We start from the raw sequence: 17,097 nt of genomic DNA, 5'->3' as shown, positions 1-17,097 counted from the left end.
AGTCATGGGTTTTGTTGGGAGGGGTGCTGTATGCAGTTGAAGGATGTGATGATAGCATAACCTACATAAAATTTACATTTCGGGAATTAACATCCTTGTTGTTTTATTTATTTATTTCCCATTTTACTGTTGCTCTCCTATTTAAATTTAAGGAGTAAGGAACAAAATGTAAATTGGAACAAAGTGACATTTTTCCAACCCTCCTTTACTGAGAGTAATCTGATGACTTATGAAAGTCTTGTAGTCTGAGGTACTGCTTCTACTTCAGGTGCCATGCCATATTTCAGGAGGATACTGCCCAGCCTCATGTGCCGAGGAATTTACAAACCACCTTCAGAGGAACAAACACTGTTGATGCTTTGTCGACTCACTTGTAAACTGTAAGGAGAAACATTAACGAGGAACATATCCATTCCTACCACAATATTTAGAGGGTTAGATTTCAGGGAGACTTCACAGCATACTGAATTCGCAAAGATAAAGCTTATGTACAGTTCTCAAATCTTAATCTATTGTATATTCTCATGACTCTAATTAGTAATGTTACAGCTCTTTTCAGTCATATGTACTGTTCTTGGTGTTGCAGTTTCCATGAATATTTGTTGGCAATAAGTTGGCATTATATGGGAGTATATGCTGATTTTTAGTGAAATTTTGAGTTTCACATTTAAAAAATGCCAGCAATAATTTTACTAACCATATACAGGGTAAATAAAAAATGCCGCACTTGGCAGTTGGCATGCAATTCCTCATCCCAGTTCACGAAAAAACTGTATCTAGCAAAACCTAGTCCCACCAGTAGGTTGAATAGAAATGCAGTTTTAAAAAACAAGGCTCTGGCAATGCTGTACTGCGTGCAGTGTGGCCAATAACAGATAGCATGAACTCTGCATTGTGCCAAAGCTGTTCCATTGTCTCAGTGAGATGAGACAGTGCCGTGGGGAACAGACGTGCAGTCTCACCATTGTTTGAGTCGCATTCGTGCTCTCCCACTCCACCTACCCCTTCCCCTCCATTCTTATCAGAATGGCACTTTTGAGGGTACTGAACAGCAGCAGCAGCAGCAGCAGCAGCAGCAGCTTGGTTATCGGATGCACCTATCACCAAAAATATATTGATATATTCATTGTTGTCTACTCCACCATGAATTTGCCATACATGAACTGTACAGGACCAGTTGTGGTTGTGCACTGTGCAGTTTACAGACACATGCATGCAGTTTAATGGATCCCACTGTCATCTGATAGGCTGTTGTCATGTGACAAAATGGTATCCTGCATATAAATGATGAGAACTAGGGAATGAACATGTAAAAAATGTTCCTCTGAGATGCGCTGCACGATGTGATAGTGTTGCCAACACCTCATTTTTAAACGTGTTTTCAAAATGCACCTGATCTGATCTTGCTAGATAACCTATTGTCTTGAATCATGGAGGAGGAATCGTATATTGACCTCCAAGTGCAACATTTTTTCTTCACTCAGTATAGTCATGAGAAATTCAAGTAGAGACACCATGTATAATCATCATCCTGAATGCAGTGCAACTGTATTGTGGCCTGAACCATATGAGACATCAAAAATATTGAAAAACCATCCTGCCACATGACCATTCGACCACCAACACCACTAACTGTATACGAACATGACCTGGAGAGTGTCCTGTTGGCAAGTAAGATGCCTCACCCTATGTGATTTACTCATTTTGTTTCTTCTGTGAATAATGAGACTCAAGATTCATCAGTTCAGGTGATCTCCTTCCATGCTTCAAGTATCAAGTACCGTATTTACTCGAATCTAAGCCGCACTTTTTTCCGGTTTTTGTAATCCAAAAAACTGCCTGCAGCTTAGAATCAAGTGCAAAGTAAGCGGAAGTTCTGAAAAATGTTGGTAGGTGCCGCCACAACTGACTTCTGCCATCGAATATACGTAGCAGTACACAGGCATGCTTTGCAGGCACAAAGATAAATACTGGTGCCAAAACCTCCACGTCAGTATATAAATTTTAAAAAAAAGGTAGAAGACGAGCTTTTTTCTCTCCCCGAGTTTTGACCACTGCATTTTCGTTCATTATCCAACGAAGTAAACAGAAATTCCGTATTGTTCGTCTTCGAATGTAGCAGCCTTTCAAATAGTCATAGCAACAAAAATATATTGCTTTACACAAAAATACCAACAATGCACAAGGCTTTAGGATTGTTGCACAAGTTGATACGCTAGGGTTCATTAAGATTTCATGTAGCAGCACCTATTGTTTCATGAAATTTTGTGAAGTGCTTGTTCGTGTTAGTGAACCATAATGAAGCGCTTTCATTATAGTGCCAAATTCAAGAGGGGAGTTATTTCTTTTGCGGAACAAAGTTCTAATCGTGCTGCAGGTCTGCAATATGGGATTGGTGAGAGCAACATCAGGCGATGGCGACTGCAGAGAGACAAATAATTTGAACGTTTGAGTAGCAGGAAAGCATTTAGTGGGCCAAAGTGTGGCCGATATCATGCACTAGAAGTGATTTGAAACGAATTTGTTAAGGAACAGCATCAGAAACTCCTGCCTGTGAACACCGAAATTTTAAAAATTAAGGCACATGAAATTGCTAGAGAGCAAAACATCAAAAATTTTAAGGCTAGTCGCAGCTGGATTGATCTGTTTATGAAGCGCTGGGTTTTTCAATTCAGAGGTGAACTTCAGTTGCACAGAAGCTGCTGAAAAAGTATGAAGAAAAACTTAAACCACTTGACGTCTGTTTGAATAAACCATTTAAGGACAAGCTTAAACCCATGTATACAGAGTGGCTTTCGAAAAGCGACAGACAACTGACACCAACAGAACGTGTAAAATGCGTAAGTTTGTCACAAGTGTGCCAATTGATTTATGATGCATGGAAGTGTGTTCCAAATCTGACTGTGCAACAAGCATTTAAAAAATGTTCAATATCCAACGCACTAGATGGTATGGATGACAATGCTCTGTGTGAAGAAATGAGCAACAAAGAATTGACTGATAGTGATTCAGAATCATGACTGGCATTTTAAACAGTTAATATAAGATGTATTACAAACCTAATAAAATTTTGTTTTAAATTTCAGCGTTTAATTTCTAAGTTATTTTCATTCTTATTTTATGTGTTGCTACTCTGCATTGCACAGGATAGAAAAGCGTGGAGAGCTGCATCAAACCAGTCTACGGACTGAAGACAACAACAACACACTCTGCATTTGAAGTCAATACTAAAAATCTACTACGAAAATCTGACTGGCAGGATTGGGATGTATGTCAATATGGCCAACTCTACATTCTGAATTTTTTCCTACCTGTGACAAGACATGGTTGCTAATAGGAACTTTTATGAATCATGAATCACATACAGCATTCTCTTCACCATAAGAATAAAAAGAGATGTAAACATTATGCCATGTATTCTTTTGTGTTTGCTACTATCTTATTTAAATCCTGTCTGCCTAATAAACTATGAAACTAGAGTGAGACAACAGCAAAAGGGGAAGAATATAAATATCATATCATATTTATATTTGTATTATTCTTATGCTGAATAGTGATACAGTCAGAAATGAAGCACGACAACTGACTAGATTTTTAAATCTAAGTTGACTCTAACTTCTGTACAGAATGTAATGTACTAAATAGACGTCTGCAAAGATTTTCATATGGAGAAAAATTTTCATTAAACTCTCGTTCAGAACATCTTCTATCATACGCAGTCTATTATTTAGTTCTTGTTGATCATTATCAAAGAAAGTAGTAGTAAAAGTAACAATAAATACCAGTCTCTTGCCATGGTTTTGTTAATTTTTTTAATTGTAAGCGACGGTAGGGCGCACAAAAGCAAGCCATGCCGTGAGTGGCAACAGGTTGTAAACACTCATTATCAGAATGTGACAAACAATGCATGGCACCTATAACAAAGAGAACAGCACTTATCAGATCAAAGCAAAATAAGCAATCGATTCAAACCATACTGATCACGTGGAAAAGGGAGGGTACCCGTATAAATACGGAAGGCGCGCCTGACACATAGCAGAAGCTTAACTGCTAAGCTTATGACTTGAACCAAACTACTATAGCTTTATTTCATACATTCAACCTAAATTGTGTCTCATGTTACAGTAGACCAACTTTGTTTCGATTTGGAGGTGTGGTCTAAAACTTTTCTCTCCCCTTGAATTTCGAGTCTCAAATTTCAGGTGCGGTTTGGATTAGGGAAAATTTTTTTCCTTGATTTCAAGTCTCATTTTTCAGGTGTGGCTTAGGTTCAAGTAAATACGGTATGCCCATACTAATCTCTCTGCTGTGTGGCATGCCACGAGCAGAGGAACACATGTAGGGGCGGAGAAATGGTTGCTATACCCCATAGTGAGATGATGGCACTGGATAATAAGACTGCTCCCTGGTTGTTGTTGTTGTCATCGTCATCATTGTAGTTGTCGTCATTATCGTCATTGTCCAGCATTGAAATGGCAAATTCTGTTATCAACACAGTGTTGCTCAGTTTTTTCCTGAACTGACTGACTCAGAATGCACAGTACACAGTGGCATGTGGAAACCTCAGAGGCTTTGGAGGAGGAGTGGTTCATGTCTCATGTATCCATGAGTGGACACTATAAAATGGGCTGATGTTCTGCATTAGAAATGGCCAGTAAGTCTGATGACACCCTTGTCACATGACTCCCAGATATTCCCTTGACTGTGGTCACAGGATCTGCTCTATCCAACACACCGACTATCTCTCAACCAGTTGTTCATGAGTGTATACAAAGTGGTTCCACTCTAGTGACATTTGGTAACTTTCTGTGAATATAATTTTAGTCTTTCGTATACTGTGTGATACTGGTAATAATTGTCATGGAATTATAAGTGCTACAGTATGCTATAAGAGTTTAATTTTCTTCTTCTATCTTTCTTTTAAATTTCAGTTTGAAACATTCTATCATAAAGGATTCAGCGGGAGGAAACTGACATGGCTGCATCATCTTAGTCAAGGTATGATGAAAATAGCATTTTTTAATTTTGGACTTTTCTGCTTATAGCTTAAATACTTGTACCAGCCATGAAAACGTTGAAGACCTTGGGAGAGTAGCAATATTTGTATCTGCCATAGCTTGGAATACTGTAACTTAAATCTTTCTGTCCCATTATATCAATATATTTTGTGAGAAGTTGGGTTTCACCCTTTTTTCTTTTCTTTTCTTTCCATAATCAGTCATAAGGACACATACATAAAACTACTCTGCACAACTATTCCTCGTAGTCATGCAATGGGCAAAAGTACATATTTGAGACATTACACGACAGTATTTTAGTATGTCCCATGAAAATTAGACTGTGTTAAAATTTGCACAAATTAATGGTCAGATGTAAATGCAGTTAAACAAGGCAATATTGCTAATAATGTAGCAGTCCATCAAGGATTCTTTGCCTTTTATTCACTCAGCTTGTGTACACGAGAAAGTTATAGCTGCAAGTTTGCCAGTAATACAGTTGCATGTATTCTCTGTCATTGCACCATAGCCCAGGAAAACTAGCATGAAAAGAGTCCACACTGACCAATAGATGTGCACAAGTGTGAAATAATTTTAATCTACATTAGGCAACCCAAATAAGAGTTAAATGAGTGTGTGACAGTTTCTTGTGTGTGCTAAATTTTTGAGACCCAAAAAACCACAAAATTTTTGGACTCGAAAAGATACATCGTACAAAAAATTCCCAAAACACCAAAATGAAAGAGCATAAATATCCACGTTGATTAACCGACTTGATTGTTAAAATCATTTCAGTCATTTAGCCACATGCAGTTGTCAGTTTTTGCCGAATTGTCAGAAAAGTGGGTTATGCTCATTTTCCAATGCCTGTAACGATCAGAAATGGCTGCTCTAAGTGAAGAGTGTCATGTGTGGAATTTGTAGAGCGTCAAATTAGTGTAAAAAGCTCGCAAATTTTAAAATTCGCTCACTCCTTTGTGAAGATACAAATAAAAACATGTGAAAGTTTTCATAGGCCTAACTTCCTGCTAAGACTTTTCTGTGAAGTCAAATTACTTTTGAATGCCAGATTATCCACATTTGCCCAAACATTAAAATTTAATAACACTGATGTGTAGAAATTCAGTAAGTGGTTTGATTTTGATGACCCATTCTCGTAAGACACAACTGTCATTTACATAATACTGGAGTGTGTGTAGAGGGCAGATGAGATCAACTGCCCAGAGGCTTATGAAAAAAGGGAAAAAGTTTGGAAAATACTCAAGGGAAAAACTTTAAGCGAGTGCAGCTCCTGAGAAAGAACCAAGTAGTCTGTCTATGAGCCGGGAAGTGTACAGTCGAGATGAGTGCTGAACCAGTCCTTGTCAGTCCTGCTAAAATTTTCCATCCAGTTCCTTTCCATCTGAAGTCATCAGAACAGCCTTTGAGTTAGCCCCATGTCCATTACCTCTTTTTGATGACGATGGAATAATGCACAAGACAAGAAAATTAGACCCCACTGCTAAAATCACAAGCAACACAGACTTCATCCTTGACGGTGGGTGCCACTTACGCCCATTCTGTGTGGGTGCTACTTACGCCCAGTTCTGTGGAATACTGATAATGTGTTTTCCTTCATCTTTATAAAGTACGTGAAGTACGTCAGAGAACACTTTCGGTCCAATTGCACCATAGTGTTTGATGGATATCCTAAGGAGTGAAACATAAAATATGCTGAACTTGCCTGAAGAGCTTTAGCTATGTCACCCATATCGGTTTTATTTAATGAGACAATGTCACCAACTCTGCCAAAAGAATGTTTCTTAATAAACAAGTTTAATAAGAAATGTCTTATCTCAATGTTGACAGAAAAATTCTATAGTGAAGGGTACCAGGTCAAGCAGGCCATTGAGGCTGCAGATCCCTACATTGTTGGCACAGCCATAGGAAAGTGGAAACAGGGAGACATCTTCATTGTCAAGGAAAATACTGATTTTTTGATACTTACTGACCACATAGCTGATAATAGTGGGCAGGAAGAACTCGGAACAAATATCTTCCTGATGAAATCTGGAAAAGGCAACCAAGACACATTCATTTACACTCCCAACAGTTCTAAGTTCTCTGAAGAAGCCAAAAACCATGTGTTATTTCTTCACACCTTCAATGGCTGTGACTCAAACTCTTACATTTTTCTACAGGGAAAAATCAAATTTTTAAACACATTTCAAAAGAACACGAACCTCCAACATGTCGCCTCAGACTTAAAGCGTCCCAACGCTACTTGTGATAATGTTGCTGAAGCAGAAGTGAAGTTAAGTTATTTTTGTTTTCATACATGGATGGCAGCTCCAAACCTTTGAATAAAAATTGTCTGCAGCTGTTCCAGAGAGCATTATCGAAAAATAACAATTTCAGTTTGGCGTGTTTACCTCCCACTGGAACTGCTGCTCACCATTACTCCCTCAGTCTACCTGCAGGGTGGGGGTTGGGGGGGGGGGGGGAGAGCATAAAATGTAAACATCACTCATCACTACAGATATTTGGACTTAGGTTATGACATGTTTGATACGCCTGCAGTCACTGGCAATGACGTGGCACAGACGAATAGTGAAATTCTGCATGACCCACTGCAGTGTCGGAACATCGATGCTGTCAATGGCCTCTTGAAATGGCTGTTTTCAGCTCAACAATGGTTTTGGGATTACTGCTGTACACCTTGTCTTTAATATAGCCCCTTGTCTTTAATATAGCCCCACGAAAAGGAGTCACATGTGTTTGGATCCGGAGAATGTGGTGACCAATTGAGGCCCATGCCAGTGGCCTCTGAGTGCACTTGAGCCAGAATGTTGTTCCCAAAATGCTTCTCCAGGGCATCAGACACTCTCCTACTTCAGTGGGACTGAACTCGGTCTTGCATGAACCACACCTTGTCAAAATCAGGGTCACTTTGGATAATGGGGATGAAATAGTCTTCCAAAACCTTCACGTACCATTCGGTAGTCACTGTGCCATCAAGGAATATCACACCAATTATTCTGTGACTGGCCTTTGCACACCACAGTCACCCGTTGAGGGTGAAGAGACTTCTCCATCACGAAATGCGGATTCTCACTCCCCTAAGTGTGCTAATTTTGCTAACTGACAAACCTGTCCAAATGAAAGTGGCTGACAACAACAAGGCGTGTACATTCAAATTCCCATCATGCCCCATGGCCAACCATGCAATTTGAACGTCCTAACACAAACTGTTCAGAAGTTAAGATGATTTTATTTCATATAGTTCAATAATTGTCACCCTTTATGTATACTGTATGTGTGTATGTATACTGTATGTGTATTAATGTTAAACCATTAACTTTTTCATTTGTGTGTTTGCACTACTTAACAGTGATATTGCTATTGGCTGAGTACATCACGTGTCCTGTGCTCTGAGTGTCTGTTGTCATTGGCTTGCAAGATCATGTGATATGAACTATTACTGGCTGACAAAAGTGCACCTCAATCTTGATTTCAGTTCTACAGAGCCTACTGTGCTGTAATCAATGAAATTCATGTTTCTACTTTCATAATATAAAAATAGTCAGTTTAAATATTGCTGTACATCAAAGATCTTTCCAAACCCTGTTGTTGTATGCTGGGTTGTGTTTCCTTAAGTGCCGGGAAGTTCTGTGCCAGTGTATAAAACCTTCACCATTCAGAGGACTCATAAGTTTTATAGCTCCAAGGGAAAGTATATTGTCAATATGGAAAAAAATGTACTTTCACCTGAAAAAAGTGTATTTTCACCTGAGAAAAAGTGTATTTTTAACTGGGGAATCTTGTCCTCCTCCCTGTTCACGTACACATCCTGGTATACCTTTTATGAGAGTACAGTGGCAGTATAGTTTCACACTGTCTTGGTATTTGGAAGGCTGGGGTTCGTAATTGGTAAAGGGTCATTCAGCATTAGGTTTTGTTTGATCTCCTTAATTCACTTATTAGGGTGGCTCTTGTGAAAAATATACAGCCAATTTATCTTCATAACAATTTACCACCAGAGTTTGCATTTGGCCTTTAATGACCTTGTCATCAATGAGATGTTAAGCCCTAATCTTCCTTCCTCCTTTTTTTCTTCCCTGCCCATTTATTTTAGTGCCCTGTACTGTTTGGCATACATTAGTGGCTTGATTTCTTTCTTCTGTTACTGCTTTCTTTTAATCTCTCAGAAAATCTGGAATCAGGATCTGGTTTTTGATAAACTTCATTATCTTAGTTTCTTTTTTGCCTACATCTCATAACACCTGTGAAAAATATTGTTTTGCTTGTAGAAATTATTGTTTCTTTTCAACTTGAAATCTATGAACATTTTGGAATCTTGATTGGTTTCATAACATGCATGCCCCCGTTTCTCTCTCTCTCTCTCTCTCTCTCTCTCTCTCTCTCTCTCTCTTTTTCTCTCTCTCTCTTGTTCTGAGAGCATGTGTATAGTGTGTATGTACTGTAAGGCGTGTGGTGACACTCTGAAACTGCTACTGGCTGCATAGTTTAAAACTGTCTAGTGTTTAACTAAACAAATGGATGCCAAGTAAAAGGCCCTAGTGATTTACAATCATACATTGTGTACACTGACACTTCTGTCATTGCAAAAAAAAAAAAAAAAAAATTGAGTGTGCACATTCTATTGCCCATACCTTCCCTTGAAAGGTTGTGATATTTGTCAGTAAACCCAGATGTCCTCACTGTTCTGCTGTAAATAATCAGACATGTTACATGAAAGATGAACGCCACTAATAACTCTTTAAATGATGAAGTGCTAGCTCAGATGTATGATTGAGGGTAGTGGGACTGTGAACAGATTTTCCCTATTTATTTAATTTATGCAGAAGTTATGTAATACAATGTATTCATTCCCACAGTAAGTGTATAATTATGCACTGTGACTTGTCATATAGCAAAGAAAATATATTGTCATGTTGTAGTTAGTAACAGAAAGAGCATTCATCAAACACCAATCACAAAAATAACAATGTAGCTTTTATATTATAGTTGATTTACACACCTAGAAGATATAATTGTACATATATTTAAAAATAAGATCATCTCTCATTCTTGATATCATTAATTGTTGTTGAGAATAGAATTTCTTATGATAATAGCTGTTTGTGGTGGTAGCATTGGTGTATTACTTAGTAGTAATATGACGGTGGCTTTGATGTTTCAGGTGAATTGAAACTTGGCTATCTTAAAAAGCCGTACCAAGTTACAATGCAGACATTTCAAATGGCCATCCTTCTTCAGTTTCAAGAGGTCGATTCATTAACTTGTCGAGAAGTGCAAGAATGTTTACAACTCTTCGATGAACCTTTTAATAAGCATGTTATGGGTCTAATTGAGTCAAAACTGTTGATGACTGATAATCAGGTGAGGATAAAAGTACTTAAATTGTTGCTTTACAATAATGACCAAAAGTCTGCAGATACCCATTGCTGTTCATTCCAGAGACACCAGCTATATGAGGGTGGTCCCATAAGTATCCGGCCTGACTGAGAGATGGCAGTTGTTGTTGAAAAATATTTCTGGATTAGAAATAATATGATCTATGAAGTGTATGTTTAAAGTTTGAAGGCGCCACATTATTTAGTATTTGTTTGGCAGCCATCAATAGTGAACATTGTGACTGAACTTGTGAAAATGGAGAAAACTGGTCATCTTTATGTGATACATTTTTTGAAAGGCGTCAGCACAACCAATATTAAAGCTGAGCTAGATTTTACTTTGGGAGAATCTGCTCCTTCATTGACAGTAAAATATTGGGTAGCTGAGTTTAAACAAGGCCATATCAGCTGCCAAGACGAGCATCCCAGTGGTCGACCAAATGAAGTGACAACTCCAGAAATGGTGAAGAAAATCCACAAAGCGGTACTGGATAATCGTCGACTGAAAGTACGCGAGCTAGCAGACATAGTAGGCATTTCAAAAAGTGTGGCACATCACATATTATCTGAAAATTTGGACATGAGAAAACTGTGTGCAAGCTTTGTGCCACATCCTCTCAAACTCGAGCATAAACAGTGTCGCAAAGATGTTTCAGTTGAGTGTTTAGCAAAGTTTCGCAGCAACAAAGCTGATTTTTTGCACTGTTTTATAACCAAGGATGAAACATGGGTCCACCACTTCACTCCCAAGACAAAAGAACAATCAAAACAATGGACACAATTTGGAGAACTGACTCCAAAGAAGGTGAAGACCATTTCATCTGCAGGCAAGGTCATGGCATTGGTTTTTTGGGATTCACATGGGATAATTTTCGTTGACTATCTTGAAAAAGGAAAAACTATTAACGGCGAGTATTATGCGAACTTATTGCAACATTTAGACAAAGAAATCGAGCAAAAACAGCCGCATTTGGGCAGGAAGAAAGTGTTGTTTCTTCAGGACAATGCACCACTTAATAAGTCTGTTATTGCAATGGCCAAAATTAATGAATTAAAGTTTGAATTGCTACCTCATGCATCCTATTCGCCAGATTTAGCCCCCTCAGATTATTTTCTGTTCCCAGACTTGAAAAAATGGCTTGGAGGTCGAAGATTTTCTACAAATGAAGATGTGATGTCAGCAGTTAATGGCTATTTTCAGGAGTTAGACAGTTATCCTTATAAAAAGGGTATTGAACTTATATTTTTATAAACAGGCATTTTCAATTTAACAAACAAAGGGAAACAATAGTTAAAACTCTAGTCATGCATTTTTGAAAAATGGGCTTCAAATTCCCAGTCAGCTATCCATGTTCTTGTTTTCCGTGTTTTGTATAAATCACTTACAGTAAATTCCAGAACAGTTCCTTTGAAAAGAACATGTCAGTTTTCCTTCTCATTCTTCTTCAGTCATGAATCTCTCGTGTCAGCATGTCATTGATGGGTTGTTGTTATAATGTAATCTTCCTTCTTATTATTGCGTTCATTTTTTACATCAACTTAAGCCAATGGTCTGAGCTCCAACCAGGAAAAAAAAGTCGCAAACAATCACACTGTCCTCCAGTTTCATCTAAACCTATGTAGGTATCATACACCATGGATCATTACTTCTTAAACCTTCGTGTTGCAAAGACCGATTATGACGTCATATCCACCGTTTGCCTCTCAGCAACAACCTCTTTATTCATGCTGCAACAGAAAGTCTGTCCAATAATTCACAAGAATTTCTGTTGATTGGTTTGCATAGAACAGTTTCGACTTCTGCTGTCCCCATCAGTCAAGTTCTTAGCCTACCAGAATAGTAATTAGTTTTAGTGCTTCCCTGCCACTTCCATTTTACAGTAACATCACTAACAGTGAAAATAAATATACGTGACCCCTGCGAAAGTTCTGATGGAATGCACTAACTTGAGAGGCAATACAATCATACCACATTCAAATTCATTCAGTTCTTTCATTGATTAATTCTGATAGAAAACTTGGGTACAATGTTGATGCAATGTTCCTCCAATTCTTATATATGTTGACTGATGTCACACACAAGACATTCAGCGAGGTGCCAGGAGATTTTTGGCAACATGTACTTCATATACTTCTAAGAATTACAGTGTATTAGGAAATAAGTGCTCTTTTTCAGGTAAGGCTAAATTTCTTAGAATGTATTTCATGTGAATCAGGTGTTCTTAACATGTGGTATAAGGTTTTGGGGTGATTTTAAGGGAGACGTTGAAAGTTGTTTGTTTGTGGTGAAATTTGTTCTCTGTCTTCTGGCATAATGATAATAAACAGTGACATGAAAATTTGTGTTTAGCTTTGATACAGATTGCAGGTTGTCTTGTTTTCTTCTTTCCTATCATAAAAGATAGTAGAAATTTGGATTTTTGGCTGTGATCTGGAATCAAAACAGCAGTCACTACTGCGGAGGAGCCCTTACTCATCAATGTGAAAGAAGGTGATGCTATGTCAGAATTGTGAAAGAGTAAGCTCCTATTCTTCAGTGCCAAGAGAATTAATCATCATAAATCATTTCAGCCTAACACTACACAAACTCATTTTGCTTCAAAATGTACAATGAAAGATACAAGAATTTTGGAACGACTGCTCATGGCTTTGTCACAAAAACTGGCTCACTCGTAAATCTGTAACAGCCATGCTGTTCTTGACAAGCAGCAGCATAGTTGCCATTCCTCACCAAATGCTGAAAGCTCAATGTATAGAAATTCTCTCCGAGATCTAAAGAAATTCACAAGTGGTGCTTTTTGGGGAAAAAAAAACCCACCATGGTGATTGTGAGAAATGCAATAAAAGCTGTAATCTTCCCAGGATGACTAGTTTGAAGGACAATCACAATTAATGTTACACGTTATTTGTTATGTAACTTATGTGAAGAACTTTCTGGACACATCTCATGTCCAAATATAACAGTATATGATGCACTGTTGCTTTGCATATCATCTTGAAAATGTGAGGTTGACGTGTAGAAGGCAGTAATGCATTGCTCAGTAAGAAACACTAGTCAGACACTGTGAACTTCTGTCCATTTAATATACATGTTCACAGTCTTTAAGCTGCACAATGATTAAATTTGGATTTTGAATCGTTATTTGTTGGGTATATGCATGGCATGTGGCACCTCTGGTGTGAGGAAGTCTCTGTAGCAAAATGATTAGGGTGTGACTTATTGAACAAGGTGGCTGGAGGCTGCTGCAGTTCTTTGTAGAGTTATGTTGGTTGCCCAAGGCATCAGTTCTTGATGACAACTTGTAAAGATGAAGGGTTCAGGAAGATGATTAGATACATTTGTGGCATCTGAGCTTATGAGATCCCCAATGCTTGTACCTATTGTTAGAAGTCCAGTTCTTGATGACAACTTGTAAAGATAAAGGGTTCAGGAAGATGATTAGATACATTTGTGGCATCTGAGCTTATGAGATCCCCAATGCTTGTACCTATTGTTAGAAGTCCCAATTAGTGCGGGTGTGTTAAATGGAGAGAATCCATATGCATTTGGGCATTGAGTCTTAAAAGTGACTCCCTCATTGATCTTAACTGTATGATAGTGCTGGTAGACACTGTGACAATGGCAGATGCTGCTGGTCATCCAACAACTGATGTCATGCTTCGCTGTGCTATATGTGAATGTCATGATGGGCAGTACCGTTATCCCAGTCTCTATGTTCGTCATCAACAAACACTGAGAGCATATCTACCAACAGCTTACTAAAGCATTGGTAGGCAGTTGTCATACCGTGGATGCTGCCACAAGGTGAAATTACTTCTGATACTAGTCTAGACAGGAAAACTTCTCCACATTCAGAGATAATCACATAGGGTGCCCCATGCTTCAAATTGTGTCTTCTACCAGGAACCGTGCAATTTCCGGAGCTTCATGAAGTCAGCACAGCTTAAGTGACAGCATAGTTGGGGAGGCAGTCATTGATTCCTATTTGTCGACTTTAGGAACATCCTGAAGAGGTTGATTCCAATTCTGTGGAATGGTGGTGCTGCAGGTGTGATGGTACCATATGACCCAAACGTAATTATATCAAATACTTCAGTCATTAGCATTCCTTACTTTATCTCACATAGTGTCTAATGTATCGGTAGAGACCTAGCCAATTTTATGTCCCTATGATTCTGCCAAGAATCCCAGATGATCATATGTTGGAGGGTCATGGAAATACTTCAGGTGAGCTGGAATGATGAGCAATCATGTACACTCCATTGCATCATAGCTCCTCTTATGTAAAGTACTGTTTATTAATTAGATTTCTCCTTTTGTCAGTTCTGTCTTTTGCATGGCTTCTATGGTTTTCAGCAGGGCTGAATCTTCCTTCTGCTCTAATAGGAACGGCGTCTTGAGTAAGTGGTTGCGATGTTGGGCTACTCGGGCGAGCCGTGTTCAAAACTCTCTCGTGCCCTTTTTCTTCCCCCCGCCCCCACAACGTTAGTGATAGTAGGTGAGATACCACATAGACATCTCACAGAAATTAAAACAATAAATAAATGGTTGTGAACTATGTTACAACAAAGGAATTCAAAGTCAAGACGTCCAAAACAGAATGCAACTCTAAAAATGTTAAAAACATATGTTTTGACAGAGCACAGAGGAACTATGTGATTGTGAAACTGTTGTGTTCATTTGTTACAGCTTATGTGATGAACTATTATGTTTTCATCATTTCCTTAGGAGTGATCACATTCTCATTCATACAAACATCTATCTCGGGCAAGAAGGCCCATCTCACTCACTTACCAGTCGTACAAATTAGGTGCATCGACAAGAGATTCCTGTCATATGACACACATACTGTCACTAATGCCATGTATGACATACCAGATACATTTTCTGGTGGAGGATTTGATTGACTTGTCACCTTGTCATCAAACATTTGCAGTTCCTATTTGAAAGCCACTTCCTTTCGTTGCTAATAGTGTGGCTGTGCAGAATCAACTGCCATTATAGGTTCCTACCTTACAGCTGCTGCAAATGGACATTACATGACACAGACACAAGGCACGAGGGAGGTTTGAACGCAGCTTGCCCTGTTGGCAGTCCAGCACCTTAACCACTTAACACGTTCGCTGCCACTGTAATTGGCCTTGCGTTGCCACGTAACCAATTTTTTTTTAATAGAATCTCAAACTGTATTGCTAAAAGTAATTAAAAATGTATTTATTATATAAGTAAAAGATAAAATTTACTCTCGCGAATCAAATTTTTTTTGAGGCGCATTAAGGCGTCAGTGGCATATCAGGCCGTATTCTATAGCAGGTGGCCATGGACGCGCTAGTGCGTCTCGTTTATTTTTCCTGAAAATTGTGGCAGTTTAGAGTACTACATTTTTATTTTATATTCATAAATAAAACGAAAAATCCAACTGACGAACGACATATTTATTGAACAAAAATACAGTAGAAACAGCATTCAAAAACAAACACAAGATCTTGAAGAAACTACTAAAATACAATGTATATCAAATCTCAGAGAAGATACAATCAAGAACTTTACCGACTACACTCAAACAAATAAGTATTAGAAGAAAACGATTTCGTGAAATACAATCGGCAATTCCTTTCACGTGAAATAAAGGGTCCTTTTTCCAATAGTCCTGCAACTTCCTCATCCTTACATTTCCAATGTGCAAGAAAACTGGCCGAGCGGTTCCAGGCGCTTCAGTCTGGAACCGCGCGACCGCTACAGTCGCAGGTTCGAATCCTGCCTCGGGCATGGATGTGTGTGATGTACGTAGGTTAGTTAGGTTTAAGTAGTTCTAAGTTCTAGGGGACTGATGACCTCAGATGTTAAGTCCCATAGTGCTCAGAGCCATTTGAGCCTTTTTTTTTACAGGAAAACTCCCAAGAACACTAACAATTCGCCAACCGTCACATCTTTCCAACAATTTATTCGTGATAGTTCTTGGGTTCCCACAGGAAGGAATAATTCAATTGCGTTTCGATTTGTTCCTTCTACAACTTTCAATAGAAATTCGTCCGTCAGCAAAAGACGAAAATAATCTAAGGGAGTGTTTCCCGTTGGTTGAATTAGTAGTCTCTCATTTTTTATAAACGTGCAATTTACCATTCCAACTGGCTCGCATTCCCATGCAACACTTGTATCAGCTGCGTTACCACTTGCTACCACTCCTTCTGCCCTTTCCCTGTCGCTTGGATTCAAGCCATTTCTACAGTCTCATCTAAAGCAAACTCGGCTCCGTCAGACTCTTCATTGGTTCCCCACCGGTCCTCCCCACTGGCCAATTCTGTTTCCGAATCGCTTTCTTCTAATATTCGTAATAATTCCACATCCGTTAGTTTTTGTACGTTTACTGTGTCCCGTATTTTACGTTTCTTAGGTTCTGAAGGGTCCGCCGTGTCACGGTTGTTTTCCATTTTCAGTCCCACAACAGAGAAAAACTGAGGGAAAAACGTGAACCGCACCCGTAAAAATTGAAAACAATACGTTCTTAGAGTGCCTGGGCAATAAGCCACACCGAATGGCTGTGCCGACTAAACCGTGGTGCCTCGAAACAGCTGAGTCTCTCTCCGCGCAGGCGCGTCCACGGCACGTGCACCAGTGTCGGCCGGGCGCGCTGGTGCGCCGATGGCAGCGAACGTGTTAACAACGATGCTATGGCTGTTACACTCAACTCAGTGTTGCAGTT

At 38.9% G+C, this 17,097-nt stretch overlaps 1 protein-coding gene across 2 annotated transcripts in view; it reads left to right on the top strand.

The window, feature by feature from the left end:
• The window catches only part of LOC124721576 (cullin-2), a 186,042-nt gene that overhangs the window by 135,663 nt on the left and 33,282 nt on the right, over nt 1-17,097 (top strand). For both annotated transcript variants that reach the window (XM_047246619.1, XM_047246618.1), the window contains exons 12-13: nt 4,932-4,998; nt 10,180-10,379. In XM_047246619.1, coding sequence (XP_047102575.1) covers nt 4,932-4,998; nt 10,180-10,379 — 267 coding nt within the window. The remainder of the gene's footprint in view (nt 1-4,931; nt 4,999-10,179; nt 10,380-17,097) is intronic.

This window comes from Schistocerca piceifrons, chromosome X, assembly GCF_021461385.2.
Source record: "Schistocerca piceifrons isolate TAMUIC-IGC-003096 chromosome X, iqSchPice1.1, whole genome shotgun sequence".
Lineage (NCBI taxonomy): Eukaryota > Metazoa > Arthropoda > Insecta > Orthoptera > Acrididae > Schistocerca > Schistocerca piceifrons.
This window is presented reverse-complemented; position numbering and strand designations above follow the sequence as displayed.